This window comes from Lithobates pipiens, unplaced genomic scaffold (assembly GCF_037356315.1).
Source record: "Lithobates pipiens isolate NorthernLeopardFrog02 unplaced genomic scaffold, aLitPip1_a1.2 Scaffold_22, whole genome shotgun sequence".
In the NCBI taxonomy this organism is placed as follows: Eukaryota; Metazoa; Chordata; class Amphibia; order Anura; family Ranidae; genus Lithobates; species Lithobates pipiens.
The window spans coordinates 13,455,659-13,477,956 of NW_027507784.1; the positions used below are offsets into that span (position 1 = coordinate 13,455,659).

Sequence of the window (22,298 nt, forward strand, 5' to 3'; positions counted from 1 at the left end):
GGAGGAAGGCGCTCTGCTCTGATGTACGGAGGAAGGTGATCTGCTCTGATGTACGGAGGAAGGTGATCTGCTCTGATGTACGGAGGAAGGTGATCTGCTCTGATGTACGGAGGAAGGTGATCTGCTCTGATGTATGGAGGAAGGTGCTCTGCTCTGATGTATGGAGGAAGGTGCTCTGCTCTGATGTATGGAGGAAGGTGCTCTGATGTATGGAGGAAGGTGCTCTGATGTATGGAGGAAGGTGCTCTGCTCTGATGTATGGAGGAAGGTGATCTGGTCTGATGTATGGAGGAAGGTGCTCTGCTCTGATGTATGGAGGAAGGTGATCTGCACTGATGTATGGAGGAAGGTGATCTGCACTGATGTATGGAGGAAGGTGATCTGCTTTGATGTATGGAGGAAGGTGATCTGCTCTGATGTATGAAGGAAGGTGATCTGCTCTGATGTATGGAGGAAGGTGATCTGCTCTGATGTATGGAGGAAGGTGATCTGCTCTGATGTATGGAGAAAGGTGATCTGCTCTGATGTATGGAGGAAGGTGATCTGGTCTGATGTATGGAGGAAGGTGCTCTGCTCTGATGTATGGAGGAAGGTGATCTGCACTGATGTATGGAGGAAGGTGATCTGCACTGATGTATGGAGGAAGGTGATCTGCACTGATGTATGGAGGAAGGTGATCTGCTTTGATGTATGGAGGAAGGTGATCTGCTCTGATGTACGGAGGAAGGTGATCTGCTCTGATGTATGGAGGAAGGTGCTCTGCTCTGATGTATGGAGGAAGGTGCTCTGCTCTGATGTATGGAGGAAGGTGCTCTGATGTATGGAGGAAGGTGCTCTGCTCTGATGTATGGAGGAAGGTGATCTGGTCTGATGTATGGAGGAAGGTGCTCTGCTCTGATGTATGGAGGAAGGTGATCTGCACTGATGTATGGAGGAAGGTGATCTGCACTGATGTATGGAGGAAGGTGATCTGCACTGATGTATGGAGGAAGGTGATCTGCTTTGATGTATGGAGGAAGATGATCTGCTCTGATGTATGAAGGAAGGTGATCTGCTCTGATGTATGGAGGAAGGTGATCTGCTTTGATGTATGGAGGAAGGTGATCTGCTCTGATGTATGGAGGAAGGTGATCTGCTCTGATGTATGGAGGAAGGTGATCTGCACTGATGTATGGAGGAAGGTGATCTGCTTTGATGTATGGAGGAAGGTGATCTGCTCTGATGTATGGAGGAAGGTGATCTGCTCTGATGTATGGAGGAAGGTGATCTGCTCTGATGTATGGAGGAAGGTGATCTGCTCTGATGTATGGAGGAAGGTGATCTGCTCTGATGTATGGAGGAAGGTGATCTGCTCTGATGTATGGAGGAAGGCGCTCTGCTCTGATGTATGGAGGAAGGCGCTCTGCTCTGATGTACGGAGGAAGGTGATCTGCTTTGATGTACGGAGGAAGGTGATCTGCTCTGATGTACGGAGGAAGGTGATCTGCTCTGATGTACGGAGGAAGGTGATCTGCTCTGATGTATGGAGGAAGGTGCTCTGCTCTGATGTATGGAGGAAGGTGCTCTGCTCTGATGTATGGAGGAAGGTGCTCTGATGTATGGAGGAAGGTGCTCTGCTCTGATGTATGGAGGAAGGTGATCTGGTCTGATGTATGGAGGAAGGTGCTCTGCTCTGATGTATAGAGGAAGGTGATCTGCACTGATGTATGGAGGAAGGTGATCTGCACTGATGTATGGAGGAAGGTGATCTGCACTGATGTATGGAGGAAGGTGATCTGCTTTGATGTATGGAGGAAGGTGATCTGCTCTGATGTATGAAGGAAGGTGATCTGCTCTGATGTATGGAGGAAGGTGATCTGCTCTGATGTATGGAGGAAGGTGATCTGCTCTGATGTATGGAGGAAGGTGATCTGCTCTGATGTATGGAGGAAGGTGATCTGCTCTGATGTATGGAGGAAGGTGATCTGGTCTGATGTATGGAGGAAGGTGCTCTGCTCTGATGTATGGAGGAAGGTGATCTGCACTGATGTATGGAGGAAGGTGATCTGCACTGATGTATGGAGGAAGGTGATCTGCACTGATGTATGGAGGAAGGTGATCTGCTTTGATGTATGGAGGAAGGTGATCTGCTCTGATGTATGAAGGAAGGTGATCTGCTCTGATGTATTGAGGAAGGTGATCTGCTTTGATGTATGGAGGAAGGTGATCTGCTCTGATGTATGGAGGAAGGTGATCTGCTCTGATGTATGGAGGAAGGTGATCTGCTCTGATGTATGGAGGAAGGTGATCTGCTCTGATGTATGGAGGAAGGCGCTCTGCTCTGATGTACGGAGGAAGGTGATCTGCTCTGATGTACGGAGGAAGGTGATCTGCTCTGATGTATGGAGGAAGGTGATCTGCTCTGATGTATGGAGGAAGGTGCTCTGATGTATGGAGGAAGGTGCTCTGGTCTGATGTATGGAAGAAGGTGATCTGCTCTGATGTATGGAGGAAGGTGATCTGCTCTGATGTACGGAGGAAGGTGCTCTGGTCTGATGTATGGAGGAAGGTGCTGTGGTCTGATGTATGGAGGAAGGTGATCTGCTCTGATGTATGGAGGAAGGTGATCTGCTCTGATGTATGGAGGAAGGTGATCTGGTCTGATGTATGGAGGAAGGTGCTCTGGTCTGATGTATGGAGGAAGGTGATCTGCTTTGATGTATGGAGGAAGGTGATCTGCTCTGATGTATGGAGGAAGGGGATCTTCTCTGATGTATGGAGGAAGGTGATCTGGTCTGATGTATGGAGGAAGGTGCTCTGCTCTGATATAAGAAGGAAGGTGATCTGCTCTGATGTAAGAAGGAAGGTGATCTGGTCTGATGTATGGAGGAAGGTGATCTGGTCTGATGTATGTAGGAAGGTGATCTGGTCTGATGTATGGAGGAAGGTGATCTGGTCTGATGTATGGAGGAAGGTGCTCTGGTCTGATGTATGGAGGAAGGTGCTCTGCTCTGATGTATGGAGGAAGGTGATCTGCTCTGATGTATGGAGGAAGGTGATCTGCTCTGATGTATGGAGGAAGGTGATCTGGTCTGATGTATGGAGGAAGGTGCTCTGGTCTGATGTATGGAGGAAGGTGCTCTGCTCTGATGTATGGAGGAAGGTGATCTGGTCTGATGTATGGAGGAAGGTGATCTGGTCTGATGTATGGAGGAAGGTGATCTGGTCTGATGTATGGAGGAAGGTGATCTGGTCTGATGTATGGAGGAAGGTGATCTGGTCTGATGTATGGAGGAAGGTGATCTGGTCTGATGTATGGAGGAAGGTGATCTGGTCTGATGTATGGAGGAAGGTGATCTGGTCTGATGTATGGAGGAAGGTGATCTGGTCTGATGTATGGAGGAAGGTGATCTGGTCTGATGTATTGAGGAAGGTGATCTGGTCTGATGTATGGAGGAAGGTGCTCTGGTCTGATGTATGGAGGAAGGTGCTCTGGTCTGATGTATGGAGGAAGGTGCTCTGCTCTGATGTATGGAGGAAGGTGATCTGGTCTGATGTATGGAGGAAGGTGATCTGGTCTGATGTATGGAGGAAGCAGTGGCGGCTGGTGAAGTTTTTGGATGGGGGGGCGCCAGACCCCGCCCATCATGACCCCGCCCATCATTTTGGCCCCTCCCACTTCTCATAAAACACGTCCCTTATGTAATCTGAAAAAAAAATTGACGTGGGTTCCCCCTCCGAGAGCATACCAGGCCTTAGGTCTGGTATGGATTCCAAGGGGAACCCCCTACGCCGAAAAAACGGCGTGGGGGTCCCCCCCAGATCCACACCAGACCCTTATCCGAGCACGCTACCCGGCCGGCCAGGAAAGGGGGTGGGGACGAGCGGGCGCCCCCCCCCTCCTGAGCCGTACCAGGCCGCGTGCCCTCAACATGGGGGGGTGCTTTGGGGAAGGGGGGGCGTGCGGCCCCCCCACCCCAAAGCACCTTGTCCCCATGTTGATGAGGACAAGGGCCTCTTCCCGACAACCCTGGCCGTTGGTTTTTGGGGTCTGCGGGCGGGGGGCTTATCGGAATCCGGGAGCCCCCTTTAATAAGGGGTCCCCGGATACCGGCCCCCCACCCTATGTGAATGAGTATGGGGTACAATGTACCCCTACCCATTCACCTGTGAAAAAAAGTACAAAAAAAACACAACACAGGGTTAAAATATTTTATTGCACAGCTCCGGGGGTCTTCCGTCTTCGGGGGTCTTCTCGCCGGACTCCTCCGCTATCTTCTTGTAGCTCTTTTGCTAGCGGAGGAGTCCGGCTTTCTTCCTCGCCGCCGGCCTCTTCTCCCGACTTCGGGGGTCTTGTCCCCCTCTTCGGTTCTTCTGCCGGGCCACCGCACCTTCTTATAGCTCTTTTAGAGGCGGTGGCCCGGTCTTCTGCCGCCGCCGCCGCCGCAGCCGCCGCCGCCCGTTCTTCTTCTTCTTCTTCTTCTCCTTCTCCAGGAGATGTTGCCTCGACGATCTTCCTGGCCGGAATGCCAGGGACGCGCTGCGCTGCCACTTATATAGGGACAATGGGGCGGTGTCACATGGGTTGATGTCACATGGGTTGGTCACATGGGTTGATGTCACATGGCGACTGTGACATCAACCCATGTGACCAACCCATGTGACATCAACCCATGTGACACCGCCCCATTGTCCCTATATAAGTGGTAGCTTAGCGAGGCTCTGGCATTCCGGCCAGGGAGATCGTCGAGGCAACATCTCCTGGAGAAGAAGGAGAAGAAGAAGAAGAACGGGCGGCGGCGGCGGCGGCGGCGGCGGCGGCAGAAGCCACCGCCTCTAAAAGAGCTATAAGAAGGCGCGGTGGCCCGGCAGAAGAACCGAAGAGGGGGACAAGACCCCCGAAGTCGGGAGAAGAGGCCGGCGGCGAGGAAGAAAGCCGGACTCCTCCGCTAGCAAAAGAGCTACAAGAAGATAGCGGAGGAGTCCGGCGAGAAGACCCCCGAAGACGGAAGACCCCCGGAGCTGTGCAATAAAATATTTTAACCCTGTGTTGTGTTTTTTTTTGTACTTTTTTTCACAGGTGAATGGGTAGGGGTACATTGTACCCCATACTCATTCACATAGGGTGGGGGGCCGGTATCCGGGCCCCCTTATTAAAGGGGGCTCCCGGATTCCGATAAGCCCCCCGCCCGCAGACCCCGACAACCAACGGCCAGGGTTGTCGGGAAGAGGCCCTTGTCCTCATCAACATGGGGACAAGGTGCTTTGGGGTGGGGGGGCCGCACGCCCCCCCTCCCCCAAGGCACCCCCCCATGTTGAGGGCACGCGGCCTGGTACGGCTCAGGAGGGGGGGGTGCCCGCTCGTCCCCACCCCCTTTCCTGGCCGGCCGGGTAGCGTGCTCGGATAAGTGTCTGGTGTGGGTCTGGGGGGGACCCCCACGCCGAAACGGCGTAGGGGGTTCCCCTTGGAATCCATACCAGACCTAAGGGCCTGGTATGCTCTCGGAGGGGGAACCCACGTCAAATTTTTTTTCAGAAATTTGGCGTGGAGTTCCCCCTTCAGAGCTCATTCTCTGATTGGCCACGGCAAAAGTCGCCTGGCCTGGGGAAACCTTTCTGGCTGTGAAAGCCTTTATGCGGTGACTCACCTCTCACTGTCTGGCAGCTCCGCTCGGGCTGAGGAACGGAGCTGCCTACGTCACTTCCGGGTTTCGTGAAGCAGCCGAAAGCCGGAAGTGACTGCCTGTCTAAGAATGACAATGCTCCCGCCCGTATAATCACAGTGATTTTACGGGCAGAAGCTAGTCGGCGTTCTGCAGTGTGCCGCAAGGCGGGTTTTTAACCCGCAAATGAAGCGCCATGGATGCAATCTTGTGATTGCATCAACGTGGCGCTTCTCATAGTGCACTGTGACCGGCGCCACAGTACACTATGTTAAATTGTTAAATGACATTTTTTTTTTTTTTTTTAATGTCTTAAAGGGCCCGTTTTTTTTTTTTTTTTGTTATTTTTTTACTTTTTATTTTATTTTATTTTTTTTAACTTTTTTTTTTTTTTTACACCTAGGGAGAGGGGGGGCGGCGCCCGGGCGCCCCCTATGGGCGGGCCGCCACTGGGAGGAAGGTGCTCTGGTCTGATGAGACTAAAATTTAACTTTGTCTGCCGCAAACCCAACACATCACATCACCCAAAGAACACCATCCCCAGCGTGAAACGTGGTGGCAGCATCATGCTGGGGGGTGTTTTTCAGAAGTCGGGACTGGGAAACTGGTCTGAGTTGAGGGAAAGACGGATGTGCTAAATACAGGGATATTCTTGAGCAAAACCTGCACCACTCTGTGTGCGATTTGAGGCTAGGACGGAGGTTCAACTTCCAGCAGGACAATGACCCCAAACACACCCCAAACACACTGCTAAAGCAACACTTGAGTGGTTTAAGGGGAAACACGTAAATGTGTTGGAATGGCCTAGTCAAAGCCCAGACCTCAATCCAATAGAAAACCTGTGGTCAGACTTAAAGATTGCTGTTCACAAGCACAAATCATCCAACTTGAAGGAGCTGAAGCAGTTTAGCAAGGAGGAATGGGCAGAAGTCCCAGTGGTGAGATGTGGCAAGACTCAGAGACTTATCCAAAGTGCCTTGGAGCTGTGTAGCCACAAAAGGTGGCTCTACCAAGTATTGACTTTAGGGGGTGAATAGTTATTGTCATGGTTATGCAGTGATCTTCCTGTTTGCTTACCTCCCCTCATGTGTTCAGACTAAGAGGCCAGCCACTTCCACCTGGTGGTTTTTATAACCTCTCCTCTAAGCATGGCTCCACCCCAGGCCCTATCAGGGAACCTTATATAAACCTGTGCACTGCAAGCCAACAGTGCTGATCAACCATTGTGTATTCCTTTGTGTGTTTAGCTTCCTGTTACCTGCCGTGTGCTCTTCTGTTGTTTTCCGTTACCGACTTTGGCGTGTCCTTGACTATCCCTGTTTGCCTGTGATCCTGACCTATTGGCGTTTCCCTGACTATTCCTGTCTGCTTGTGGTCCCGACCTTGGCTTTGCCCCTCACCATCAATATCCTCCTGTTGCTTACTGTGGGTGTGAGCTGGGGGACCCTGGGGGTCATGGCCTGGAGCCAGTTGCAGCCAAGTCCATCCTCACCACTAGAGGCGCTGGTGAACACCTGCTGGCTCTTAGACTCCGCGCCCCAGGGAATCTTACGCTCTAACCCCAGTGGGATCTGTCTCCCGTCCGCAGCAGTCAGCCGTAGGGTCCACAACCTTGCGGTGCACTCCTGATCCCTACAGTGTGCATCTGTCACCTCGCCTCAAGGTGACCTGACAGTTATGCACATTGACTTTTTTTCTGTTATTTTGTCCTATTTGTTTTTTTTTTTTATTGTGAAGCAAACAACAAACAAAAAAAAAAAAAAACAATATATTCAAAGTTGTGGGCATGTTCTATAAGTTAAATTATGCAAATCCTCAAACAATCCATGTTAATTCCAGGTTGTGAGGCAACAAATCATGAAAAACGCCAAGGGGGTGAATACTTTTGCAAGGCACTGTACATCTGGATTTGCTGAACAGCCTCCCCCACAACAGATGGAGGATCTACACTGTGTTTGCTGCTGTAACATCAGCAAGCTTTTCCGTTGAGTGTCCATTTCACATTTGACTCTGGAGCTCTGTACTGGATCACCGCTTTACTTTTCAAGTCACCACCAATGTTTTGTGCACATTTTTGTACTGAACTTTGTGCTTTCACCAATAAGTTTATATTGCTGATCTTATCATGGGACTGTGCATTTAAATCTATATTTTTTCACTATATAGTTTTTTTTTTTATTGTTTATTTTTATTCAAGATTGGATTTATATGTATTTTTTCACTTTAAATATTTTTTTTCATTTTAGCACTATTTTGGACTTTATTTTCAATTCGCAATTAAGAAAGGAGTTAACCAAAATGACAAATATTTTGGAAGGTAAATTACAAAAAGCAGCATAATAGAAGAACTGTTCTTTGCTATGCATTATCTCCCCTCTGAAGATAAATACAAGAATATTCTGCATCCCTTATCTACTGTATTTCCTATAGCAGGAGCAAGAAAACCCTCACCGATCTCTGGCCTGTGACGCTGGATACGTTGACGATGTTCCCTTTGGTCTTGATGAGATGAGGCACCGCCAGCTGAGTGAGATAAAAAAGCGACCTGGAAAAGTACAGGGATAAGGGGATTATTTTGCAATATATGCTCACTTTTATACACTCATCGGTTTTGTAAATGTAGCCCCCCGTTCCCAAAAATGGGGCTATAAGGTATGGGGCAAAAATGGGGCTATAAAGGTAAATTTAGTTTTTGGCTGAGCTGTAACCAGCTCAGATTGATTGTACAGTTTATTTGATTCTGTCCTAAATTTAACTGTGTTGTGCATTTCCCATTGTTGCCAGTAGGTGTCACTGGTACCACAGGACAGTTTGAGAACAACAACTAAGTTAAAGCGGAGTTCCACCCTAAAGTGGAACTTCCGCTCATCGGAACCCTCCCCCCCTCCGGTGTCACATTTGGCACCTTTCAGGGGGGAGGGGGGTGCAGATACCTGTCTAATACAGGTATTTGCACCCACTTCCGGGCATAGACTCCCACGGGAGTCTATGCCTCTTCCTATCCCGGTGTGCTGTCTGCTGGGGGACACACGGGTCCCAGAGACAGCGCGGGCCATTCCCATTGCGCTGTGCGACTCGTGCATGCGCAGTAGGGAACCGGGAAGTGAAGCCGCAAAGCTTCACTTCCTGATTCCCTCACCGAGAATGGCGGCGGCAGCTGCCGAGAGATCGATGGACCTCGGCTGCCGACATCGCTGGACCCCAGGAAAGGTAAGTGTCCATTTATTAAAAGTCAGCAGCTGTAGTATTTATAGCTGCTGGCTTTTAATAAAAAAAATTCAGAGTGGACTCTCTCTAAGTTGTAATGAATATTCTTTTTCCAGAAACAGCCCAGTAGGCGGATCCTGTCGCCGGTATTTATTGGACAGATGCCATGTGCTTAGGAGAGTTCTCACCTCATGGCTTTTCAGGCCTGAGGCTATGCTGCTGCAAGCTGTGCAAGTGGGCCCAGTAGCCTGTGTGGGGGCCTACTACTTCTGAGGTGGTCCTTAAGCTGTCTTGTCTGTTTGGAAGAAGCCGAGCCAAGCTGAGGAGATCTAGGGGAGGACCCTTGCTGCAGAGCGCCAGGATGAAGGATGGTCTCGCAGAAGGGACTGGTGACTTGTTTGGAGGATGCATCTACATCTACCTACCTTCACAGAACTGCCGGATCGGCTTAAAGGTTCTGGTACTGTGAAGCTGTTCTACAATCCACTCAAGGTAACAAACTTCTGGCTGCTAAGTTTGTGAGAGAGACTTATCCAGGCATTTACTGATTGCTTACAGGTTAGAAAACTGTAAATATAAAATAAATGAGCCAATATTCTTGACCAGAAAGGGTCAAAGCAACAACCTTTGTCAGGACATGACTGACAGACCCCCCAGATGATGTCTGCTTAAGACGAAACGCGTCGGGACTTCACTGCAGCCTGAGATTTTATTGAAAAAGCTCTTATGTTCTTTGTACACGTGAGTTTGATAATTTTTTATTAAATTACTTGAAACGAAAAACGGAGTTACACTATTGTGGTCCCTGCTTTCTTCCTTTATATCTATCCCACTACCTATGATGATTTATGTGGATGGAGACATACCGCAGAGGAAATAGCCACACTTGAAAGTCTTCCAGAAAAGGACAACACCCCAAAAACAGCCTATGTATATCTACAAGCATATATGATCCTCCAAATATAATTTTGAGTAGGATCTATTAAATCTGGTAAGCCCCCATTTTATGCGGTGGAGGGTTCACGCGGTGATTGTGCGATTATTCCTTGGAGAAGGTGTAGGACTGTCTTCACTTCATCGTATCACACACAGATACTTTGGAAAATTCTGAGAACTTTTCACTTGTTTCCATGCTGTTTGTTCCATTTTTTCTTTGGACACATTTTTTCATATATTTGTCTGGACATTCTAGCTTTGCACATACAGCAATGAATGTTTAAATGTGTTTTTTTATTTCTTTGCATAGTCTAATACATGTATTGACTACATTGGTCACATTGTAATGTGGTAAAAACAAATAAGCGCTACACTGTTTTTCACAAAATTTATTATGTCACATTTGCACACCTAGATGTTGTGTTAGCTGCTGTTTGTATACTGGTTACACATTTGAATAGCGCAGTGTTTTTGCTCTTTTTGAAATTCGTTTATTAGGACATGACTGTGCCATCTAGTGGTAAAATGAGGTAATAAACAGAAAAGTCAGGGTTACTACCCAAAGAGCATATAGATAGCAGAGCTCCCAGTTGCTCGATCCACGGTCATTGACCGAGTAGAGTAATGTAGGAAAGATGATCCACACACCGGTTGTTGCTTGAGTGCGGATCATCTTTCCGACATGAGGTAATGACAGGCAGTAGTTGCAGGACTTGTTTAGATAAATTGCCCATAAACTGCTTATCACAAATTATGACCCGAACCGTTGTGGATTCTGGTGGAAACTGAACTCAGTACATGAATATGCCACCACACAGCAGGTCTACAGTCTTGGGGACCCTGTGCAAGGTCCCTCTTGGGTTTGTCATCCTCTGGGGGCATCTCTCGGAAGGGTCCCTTTCCAATTTTTGTCCCTGTATAGAGTGTCCTTTTTGGCTCTTTCACCCTCTTGCCCTCTGCGGGCCCCACTCTGAGGGGTCCATCTTAGTTCTTTGGCCCTTGTAAGGTCTGTCTTGGCTCTTATGCCCGCTGAGGTGAACCTTTCAGCTATGCCACCCTCCACGGGGATGCCTTTTTTGCTTTGTATTGAGCTCTGCGGAGCCCGTCATTGGCTCTATGTCCCTCCATGGTTCCCATCTCAGCTCTCGATCCTCTGTTGCATGCCTTATGTTTCTTTTTGGTATTCTGGTGAATTAGTAAATATTTGAAACCTTAGATATTCAATGTTTTATATCACACAGACACCGTCCATGTCACATCCCACCCATCCACCATATCGGAAGAGTCCTTCTCCTCACCGCACATTGATGTTCATCACACGGTCATAGTCCTCCAGTGTGGTGTTCTCCACCGTCCCCATTGCCAGGATCCCCCCGCTGTTCACCAGCACATCCAGCTGTCCAAAGTGACTGACTGTCTCCTCTACAATCCGCTGGAGGACCTTCTCATCTGTCAGATCTCCGGGGACCAGAAGGGACTGTAAGAAAAAAAACGTCTGTTAACCAGGTAACCGATGGTGACAAATCTGACCATGGCAATGAGGGACATTAATAAAAGGTGACACAGAGGAAGTTAAAGTAGTTGTAAACCCTCCCCCACAACTTTGTCCCATGTAAATCAGCATAAAAAACCCTAACACTGCTTGTAGATCTCTCCTTACTTGCTTAGTATTGTTGTAATCCTTTTTGTTCTTTAGAATGAAGTCACTGAGCATGCCCAGATCTCCCCTGATTTACGGCACATTCTCTATGTCTTATCTATCTGTTATCAGGACTTCCTACAGCACAACACTGAACTCCCAGGGGACTTCAGAATATTTCAGAGCTTCCTCCTACACACCATGTGACCATGTGACATGACATACAATGTAAACTTGGCCATTACTGCAGTCTTATCAGCTGAAGCTGATAAGACTGACAAAGGGAAACATTAGACATCAGCACAAGTAAATACTATGAAATAAAACAAGTCAGCTATGAACAGGGAAGCAGGGTTGCCATAGAAATGTTGGATTGAGAAGGAGGCTTGGTTAACATTACAGGAAGTGCTCAATGTAAGGGGCGGAAATACACTCCACTGTGGACTCAGAAAACAATACTTAAGATGGCGCTGCCTTACCCCTGGAAACAAGTTTTTTAAAGTTTCTTTAAACAGTAAGTAATATGCGATTTGGGCTGGATTACAGTGGCTATAGTCTGATACTTACCTATTATAATGGACTAAATGAACAGAAGCATCAGAGTGGGAGAGTTTACTTCCTCTTTAATGAGACACTAATTAATGTGACATACAGAGGGCATAGATGAGGAAACCTTAATGAAGGACACACACACGGTAAACACACAGAGTGCGTATGACATGTCACGTCACCTTCAGGCCAGAGATCTCTTCGCAGCGCTGGGCCGTCTCCTGCAGCTTTTCCTGGTTTCTTCCATTTAGGGCTAGTCGGGCCCCCAGGCCAGCGAAGAGGATGGCCGTTCCAGCCCCAATTCCAGAGCTGGCTCCGGTCACCAGACACACCTTCCCCTGCAAGGACACCACCTGAGGATTGACACAGAATGGAGGTTTAACCTATCAGGAAATGCTACAGACAATAATTCCACATATGAACATAATGGGGGTGGGGGAGCACACTTTCTGTATAACTGGCTACAAATATGAGAGTGAGTCCCTGCTCTCACACAGCTGGGGTCCCTGAGCTCAAGGGTCCATAGACAGTTGCCCCAACCACGGTAGCTACCATCTCCTACTCTGGACTTGCCGCTGCCCAATAGACAGGGAGATTCTCATTTTAGAGAAACACCGACATTTGTTGTGTCTTCCCTATCCCCCTCATGCCCAGCAATTGCTATTAATTACAAATGTTACATTGTATCCAACAGGAACCTCTCACATCACACACAGTGTTACAGTTTACATTCAGGATGATACTTTACACCTGCATTTTAGAAACACAATATAATAAGTGTAAAAAAGGACACTTTCCCCATAGAGCCAAGAAGCCACCCACAAAGAACCACAGAGTATACATGGGACCAATGGAAGGCTGTAGAGTGGAGAAGGACTCCACAGGAGGATGCACAGCCAAGAATGGACGGTTCCAGAGCTGAGAGGAGTCCAAATAGGAGCTAACTAACTAAGAACTAAGCGGGGCTCCACAAACTACCAGAAAGCGAAGACGGACACCTCAGTAAACCAAAAAGGATCCCAGAGAGGGCCAGAAGGTAGAGAAGGACCCCCTTGGTGTAAAACCAAGAAGAACCCTATGGAGGCTTCTAGAGCCAAGTGGTACCCACAAAGGATCAGAAACCAGAGAAGGACTCCTCGGATGACCAAGAAGGATGCCAGAGAAGGTGGGAGAGCCAAAAGGGACCAAGAGAGGTCCAGAAAGTAGAGAGTGATCCCTCAGATAACCAAGAAAGACCCCAAAGGGGGCAGAAATCTAAAAGAGACCACAGAAAGGGCAGCAAATAGAGAGGAACCCCCAAGAGAACCAGGAGGAATTCCGCAGAGAGCAGGAGAGTAAAGAGGAACCCCAGAGAGACACAGATAATGCAGCATTGGTGGGGAACTAGATTGTGAAAATGCCAACACCTGGATTGTCCTCCCCGCCTGTTCTCACCCAGCAATGTTATCTATTACAAATATTCCAATGTAGCCAACAGGACCTCCTCACATCGCACACAGTTACATCTGTGATGATCCTTTGTATCTGCACTCTGTAAACACAACAAAATGGGGTTGATCAGCTCCCCCCCCCCCCCCCATAAAACATTTTTATTGTAAAGTAGAAAATATTGTAGAAAATATAGCAAGTGTACAATCGTAATAACATTGGTACATTTGGCTTCTGCATAGTAAAAATAATGATATCTGAGTCTATGACATCGGTACAATTCTTTCCAATGTCCAATCCCCCAGCCGGAGGTATCCTCTTATCTAGTCTAAATTCAGTGTGAAAAACATATGTAGAGATCACTTTTTTAAACTGGAGAGCTGGATTAATATGATCCATCAATCATCTTTCTTATTTCTATGTTTAACAAGTGCTCTCAGTACATAAAAAATTGTATATGAAATTCAGGTAGCAAGTAAGGAAATAAAGACACGAGAGAGGGCGGTATAGAAGAAGGGAAAGGAAGGAAAAGTTCAGCAAGAGTGGCTTGCATTTCGTCAAGGTCCAGGCTTGCCCATATTTACTTCTATCTCTCTATCAAGGACTCGATAGGTTTTGAAATATTTGAATATGATCCAAGGTTGCCAAGTTTTATATGTGAAGTGAGTGACTTGTATAGCGCTACCCATGCGAACTGAATCGCCTCAGGGCGCTTTCTTGCCACCAGAGTCCATCTGCGGCCTTGCGTGGTCCTTTACCACGTAAGGTCCTGACATGCCAAGTTTTGTTAAAGATTTTATTGTTTTGTGAGCCGTTGCCCTTATCTCTTTCATTTTATAGGTGAACCTCCAACCATTCCTTGATTGTGGGGAATCAGCTTCTAACTTCTGCTTGTTCAATTAAGTGTTGACAAAAAAAATAAATATATAAATAAGCCTGATTGGATTCCATACATAGCTGCACAAGATTTTGGATGGGCTCCCTGGAAGGCTGTAGAGAGGATAGGGACTTCACTAGAGGCTGTAGAGCCAAGAATGGAGGGTTCCAGGGCTGAGAGGAGTCCAAGTAAGAGCTAAGTAACTAAGAGCTAAGTGGGGCTCCACAAAAGACCAGAAAGCAAAGGACACCTCGGAAAACCAAAAAGGATCCCAGAGAGAGCCAGAAGGTAGAGAAGGACCCCTCAGAGAACCAGGAGGGATTCCACAGATGGCTAGAGCATCAAGAGGGAGCTCTGAGAGGGCCAGAAAGATAAGAGGGATCCTCAGATAACCATCAGGGATCCCACAGAGGGCTGGAGAGAAAAGAGGGACCCCACAGATGGGCAGATAATGCAGCATTGGTGGGATACACTGGCAGTTTGTGAAACCCCGACAGCTGTTGTACCCTCTACATCCTGCAATTGTTATTTTTAACAAATTTTATGTTGTAGCCAATAGGAGCTACTCTCATCACACATACAGTTACAATCTACATTCACAAACACACTTACCACCTTCACTCTGTAAATGCAACATAATGTTTTATTAACCTCTTCCCAACCAAGTAATGCCCAGCCACCACATTAATGCATCCACAGCGGTCTGAGGTTGCGTGCTGGGCGTGTGTCCTCACCTTTACTTCCAGGGCACTAACCAGTCAGAGGTTGCGTGCTGAGCATGTACTCACCTTTACTTCCAGGGCACTGACCGGTCAGAGGTTGCGTGCTGAGCATGTACTCACCTTTACTTCCAGGGCACTGACCGGTCAGAGGTTGTGTGCTGAGCATGTACTCACCTTTACTTACAGGGCACTGACCGGTCAGAGGTTGCATGCTGAGCATGTACTCACCTTTACTTCCAGGACACTGACCGGTCAGAGGTTGTGTGCTGAGCATGTACTCACCTTTACTTCCAGGGCACTGACCGGTCAGAGTTTGCATGCTGAGCATGTACTCACCTTTACTTCCAGGGCACTGACCGGTCAGAGGTTGTGTGCTGAGCATGTACTCACCTTTACTTCCAGGACACTGACCGGTCAGAGGTTGTGTGCTGAGCATGTACTCACCTTTACTTCCAGGGCACTGACCGGTCAGAGGTTGCATGCTGAGCATGTACTCACCTTTACTTCCAGGGCACTGACCGGTCAGAGGTTGTGTGCTGAGCATGTACTCACCTTTACTTCCAGGGCACTGACCGGTCAGAGTTTGCATGCTGAGCATGTACTCACCTTTACTTCCAGGACACTGACCGGTCAGAGGTTGCGTGCTGAGCATGTACTCACCTTTACTTCCAGGGCACTGACCGGTCAGAGGTTGCGTGCTGAGCATGTACTCACCTTTACTTCCAGGGCACTGACCGGTCAGAGGTTGTGTGCTGAGCATGTACTCACCTTTACTTCCAGGGCACTGACCGGTCATTGTTTTTTATTCAGGAGCCCACAGGACAAACTCCAGATCATGTGGCTGGTATGAGACAAGCACTGAAGTTACGTGATCAGGAAGCGGTGATGCCTACCTGCATAAAGCCCACTTAAAAGGTCCATGGGTGGCATGAAAAGGTTATTAGGGACACTTTTCCCACAGAGCCATGACAGGCTCCACAGAAGAACAATGATTGGCAGCACAGAAGTCCATAGAGGCTAGATGGGCCTCACTGATCACCGTGGTGCCAAGAAGTAGTCCAGGGAGGGGCCACAGAGTGGAAAGGGACCCCAGGAAGGGCCACAGAGTGGAAAGGGACCTTAGGGAGAGCCACAGAGTGGAAAGGGACCTTAGGGAGGGCCACAGAGTGGAAATGGACCTTAGGGAGGGCCACAGAGTGGAAAGGGACCTTAGGGAGGGCCACAGAGTGGAAAGGGACCTTAGGGAGGGCCACAGAGTGGAAAGGGACCCCAGGAAGGGCCATAGAGTTGATATGTATCTCTTCATTGCAATACTGAAAAGAGTGTTTTCCTTATGCCTTTTAACTCTGGTATGCTACTTTGCTTAAAGCGGGGTGCCCCCTAAAAAAATTATAAATACTGCAGCTGCTGACTTTTAATAATCTGACACTTACCTGTCCCAGGGTCCAGCGATGCGGGGGAACGAAGCCCCCCTTGTTCCCCGCTCCACTCGCAGCACCGCCATTCTTACTGTGGGCACCCGGCAGTGGCGCGAGCGGCGCCGGCCACCGTGATACGCTGCACAGTCATCTGGGACACGTGACAGGTCCCAGATGACTGTGTGGCGCAAAGGGAAGTGATGTCACCGGCCCGGGCAATGAAGGCAGACTATGAGGGACCCTCTAGCAACAGGCATTTAGAGGCGAGTAATTTTTGTTTTCCAATTATTTTTAAAAAAAATTAGGAATTATCAGCAATTTTTTATTTATTTTTTGGTGGCAACATCACTTTAACCATCTGTAGACTGTCCACATTGCTTTCCTTTCCTTTTTTTTTTCCTTTTCTTTTCCTCCCTATGCCTCACCTTTAAATGATGGCCTTTTCTTATCTTTATTAGCTGTCCACTGGTAAGTCTGTTTCTGAAGTGAGAATGTTGCTTTGCATAGCCAGACATTTTTTATTATCTCCCTGATTAGTAAATAGAAGCTCACATCCCTATCCCTAGCAGTATTTAACTATGCATCTTTTGGGAAAGGCACGCTTGCCAAGGGGTGGCACGTTTGCAGGTGGGGTTCTTTCTCAAAGTGGGGGTATTTCTATAAGTGGGAGCACTTCTGACTCTACACTTCAGAAAATGCACAAAGCACCTTGGAAAATACCACACAGATTACAAGTGACCTCGGTTACACCTTCCACTCTTCCCCCCCCATTCAAAATACTAACAACTACGTACAAAGTCATCCACAACTCTGCCCCCAGCTACATCACTGACCTTGTCTCTAAATACCAACCTAATTGTTCATTCCTCTCAAGACTTCCTGCCCTCTAGCTCCCTCATCACCTCCTCCCATGCTCGCCTCCAGGACTTTTCCAGAGCCTCTCCAATCCTATGGAACTCCTTACCCCAATCTGTCCGATTATCTCCTACACTAGTAGCTTTTAGTCAATCCTTGAATACCCTCCTCTTCAGAGAAGCCCACCCTACCCCCACCTGACAGCTGTATTTTCATTTTCTCCATCTGATCACCCCCCACAGTTATTACCCTTGGTTCCACTCGACCCTTCCGTCTAGATTGTAAGCTCTAATGAGCAGGACCCTCTGATCCCTCCTGTATTGAATTGCATTGTAACTGTACTGTTTGCCCCTGTGTTGTAAAGTGCTGCGCAAACTGTTGGTGCTATATAAACCGTGTATAATAATAATAATAATAATAATAATAATAATAATAATAATAATAGTATATGAATGTGAGTTAGTGACCTTTGGTTGTAAGCTCCTTGAGGGTAAGGACTGATGTGAATGTACAATGTATATGTAAAGTGCTGTGTAAATTTACGGCGCTATATAATTACCTTAAATAATAATAATAATAATAATACATTTTTATTTTTGAGTTTTAAACACAGGCCTACATAGTACTGTATATGTTTTTTTATATTATTACTATGTTTTAACACATGCCTACATAGTATTTTTTATTTATTTCTTTTTTCATTTAAGTTTTAAACACATGCCTGCATTGTGTATATTTTTTTTTGCCTACATAGTATTTTTTTTTCATTTTTTTTTTTCATCTAAGTTTTAAACACATGCCTGTATTGTGTGTGTGTGTGTGTGTATATATATATATATATATATATATATATATATATATTTTTTTTTTTTTTTTTTTTTTTTCATTTAAGTTTTAAACATTGTATTGTAGATTTTTAATTTTTTTTTGCCTACATAGTATTTTTTATTTCTTTTTTCATTTAAGTTTTAAACACATGCCTGCATTGTATTGTAGATTTTTTTTTGCCTACATAGTATTTTTTTTTTATTTCTTTTTTCATTTAAGTTTTAAACACATGCCTGTATTGTGTATATATATATATATATATATATATATATATATATATATATATATATATATATATATATATATATTTTTTTTTTTTGCCTACACAGTATTTTTTATAATTTTTTTTTTCATTTAAGTCTTAAACACATGCCTACATTGTATTGTAGATTTTTTTTTTGCCTACATAGTATTTTTTATTTCTTTTTTCATTTAAGTTTTAAACACATGCCTGCATTGTATATATTTTTTTTTGCCTACATAGTATTTTTTTTTCATTTTTTTTTTTTCATCTAAGTTTTAAACACATGCCTGTATTGTGTGTGTGTGTGTGTGTGTATATATATATATATATATATATATATATATATATATATATATATATATATATATATATATATATATATTTTTTTTTTTTTTCATTTAAGTTTTAAACATTGTATTGTAGATTTTTTATTTTTTTTTGCCTACATAGTATTTTTTATTTCTTTTTTCATTTAAGTTTTAAACACATGCCTGCATTGTATTGTAGATTTTTTTTTGCCTACATAGTATTTTTTTTTATTTCTTTTTTCATTTAAGTTTTAAACACATGCCTGTATTGTGTATATATATATATATATATATATATATATATATATATATATTGCCTACACAGTATTTTTTATAAAAAATTTTTTCATTTAAGTCTTAAACACATGCCTACATTGTATTGTAGATTTTTTTTTTGCCTACATAGTATTTTTTATTTCTTTTTTCATTTAAGTTTTAAACACATGCCTGCATTGTATTGTAGATTTTTTTTTGCCTACATAGTATTTTTTTTTTTATTTCTTTTTTCATTTAAGTTTTAAACACATGCCTGTATTGTGTGTGTGTATATATATATATATATATATATATATATATATATATTTTTTTTTTTTTTTTTTTTTTTTTGCCTACACAGTATTTTTTATTTATTTATTTTTTCATTTAATTCTTAAACACATGCCTACATTGTATGGTAGATGTATTTATTCATTTGCCTACATAGTACTTTTTATTTATTTATTTTTTCATTTAAGTTTTAAACATTGTATTGTAGATTTTTTTATTTTTTTTATTTTTTTAGTTAACACCTGCCAACATAATATTGTATTTTTTTTTTTAATTAGAGTTTTAACACACGCCAAGATCATACCTCCCAACTTTTTGAGATGGAAGCAAGGGATACCCATTAGCAAAAGTATGTAGGCATAAAACGCACCCCTGCCATGCCCCCTTAAAGGATAATTATAAAAAAAAAAAAGAAAAAAAAAAAAAAAAAAAAGATTAGTTAAACCCACAGGTTTTTTTTTTTTACTGCTACTATTCCTTTATATTGGCTTATGAAATGTACAAATGCAGAAATGTATACATTGGATGAAAGGTTTAGCGCTGGGAAACACTTTTTGATAGATAAAACGTGCATTTTATATACACATCTATATAGATCAGACCAAAATGAGGGACAAATGACGAGGAATGAGGGACAGAGGGACATTGCTCCAAATCAGGGACAGTCCCTCGAAATCCGGGACAGCTGGGAGCCATGCAACCTAGTATTGTATTATAACAGCAAGCTGAAGGAACATGTTGGGCTAGTATCATGCTATGGGATCCTGAACCGTCATCCTCGTCCTTACTACAACACTTATGCTCTGTACACACCGTTGGACATTCCGACCACAAAATCTGTCTGATTTTTTCCGACCACAGAATCCATCGGATTTTTTCAGACGGATTTTGTCCGAAACTGGTGTTGCATACACACGGTCGGACAAAGTTGTCGGAAAATCCGATTGTTTCGGAACGAGGCGACGTTCGTTGCGTACAACCGGACTACATAGAGGCCAGCAGCTTTGGTCTCTTAATTTAATCTGAGCATGCGTGGCACTTTGTCCGTCGCAATTCTCTACAAACGATCAGAAAAAAGTCTGATCGGATTTTGTTGTCGGACAAATTTTAGATCCAGCTCTCAAACCTTTCCGACGGAAAAAATCCGATAGAGCCCACGGATTTTCCGACAACATAATCCGATCGGACCTTTTCCGTTGGAATTTTCGACCGTGTGTATCGGGCATTAGAGACCAGGGGGCGAACTGACCATTCGGCCACTCGGGCCACTAGGGGGCCCCATCAGGGTTGCCAGCCTCAGTAAAACCAGGGACAGTATGTAAAAATCTGTGTTTTTTTTACATCTGTCTCTGAAATGTCCCTTACCGATATCCTTTTGGTCTAAAAATCCCGAGATTATAGCTGCCCCACCTCTCCAGTACCTTCTCAGCCAATAGAAACATGTCTGTGTATACTGTGTATGTATACTGTGTGTGTGTGTATATTGTGTGGCCCCATAATCTCCTATTGCCCAGGGGCACTATAATCTCCTATTGCCCGGGGGGCCTCATGAGTTGTCAGTCCGCCCCTGTTAGAGACCCCCGTCCTCCCTCAGCCCAGAACAAAACATCTACATATCAGATTGCAGGACTCTTTAAGGACTGCATGCTTGTTACAGATTAGTGACCCATTCGGTAACAGAGCTCAGAATGACATCAGCACGACCTTCATATATCGGACAGCAATGGGAGCCCCCCTGATGGGACCCCTTTAAGAATAAGACCTCCGTGCTGAAAAAAAAAAAAAAAGTCATGACACATCATGCACATGGCGGCACGCTGCTCACCTGTTCCTGCTGTGCTGCCATCTCTGCTCCAATCCAGATCAGGAGATTTTTTTTTTTTTTTGAGGAACTTTATTAACACTCAGAACTGTGCATCAGCTGTGCCTTCAACTCTTCCCTGCGGGCGAACTGCAAAAGCTCAGGAATTTATGAAAACGCTTCGTCATGCTTTTTGCCTCTGCAGGAGCTCTCCGCCAAGAAAGTTTGCTTTTTCTATGTATGAAATAAGCAATACGTGATAATATAATAGGGCTGCTGCTATAAAGTGAAAGGTGAAAGATCCCCATAGTTATATAGTTACATAGTTATATAGTTGTACAGTTACATAGTTACATAGATATATAGTTACATAGATAAATAGTTACATAGTTACATAGTTGTATAGTTGTATAGTTACAGAGTTGTATAGTTACATAGTTGTATAGTTACATAGTTGTAGAACTATATAACTATATAACTATGTAACTATACAAATATACAACTATGTAACTATATAACTATATAACTATACAGGGGGCGTGGCTTGGTGCCTGAGGAAGATGGACGCTCACTTCTAAGCTCTCTCTCCCAGAGGTCCAGCTATCTATCTATCGGGTATCTATTTCACCGAAAAACATGGGGAGCACACCGCAAAACCCTTCTGGTTTACCCTCCCGTTCGTCCAGGAGCCAAGACGCCCTTATAAACCAACACATACCGGAGATATTCCGCGCGCGGCCTAGAGGAACGGGGTCTGACTCGCACGCCACACCGCGCGACGATTCACCTCATGGCAGAGGGCCTAACAGATCCAGAAGCCGGAGCCCACAATCTCAACCCACGGATCCACCGTCGTCTCCGTCGCTCAGTCTTGCAGATTTGAAAGCTATGACGGCAGATATCAAAGGAGCACTCGCGGCTGCGGTCTCCGAATTACGCGCGGACTTTCAGTCGATGATACTGAGGGTGGAAGACATAGAAGACACACAGGCCCGCCATGACACTACTCTTTGCCGACTGCAACAAGTCTCGGAATCCCACGCGGTCCACTTCAGGGACATTAACCGTCACTTGGAAGACCTCGACAACCATGGAAGAAGACACAACGTCCGATTACGAGGTCTTCCAGAGTCCGTGGAACCTACACAGCTAACCCGCGCTGTCACAGCCATTTTTAATTTTTAAGCCCCTTGATACGCCTATTGTCCTAGAACGCATCCATCGAGCCCTACGACCCAGAGGAAGGGATGCTGATCCCCCTAGGGATGTCATATGCTGCATAGCAGATTATATCCTTA

At 45.4% G+C, this 22,298-nt stretch overlaps 1 protein-coding gene across 1 annotated transcript in view; it reads right to left on the minus strand.

Annotated features, from left to right (window-relative positions):
* LOC144000399 (3-oxoacyl-[acyl-carrier-protein] reductase FabG-like) overlaps positions 1-21,178 on the minus strand; it is a 123,964-nt gene extending 102,786 nt beyond the window's left edge. Inside the window, exons 1-4 of the mRNA XM_077494212.1 lie at positions 21,025-21,178; positions 12,156-12,326; positions 11,084-11,262; positions 8,094-8,187 (exon numbers count right to left, since the gene is read on the minus strand). Coding sequence (XP_077350338.1) covers positions 8,094-8,187; positions 11,084-11,262; positions 12,156-12,326; positions 21,025-21,045 — 465 coding nt within the window. The 5' untranslated portion in view covers positions 21,046-21,178. The remainder of the gene's footprint in view (positions 1-8,093; positions 8,188-11,083; positions 11,263-12,155; positions 12,327-21,024) is intronic.
* Between the last annotated feature and the right edge of the window lie 1,120 nt (positions 21,179-22,298).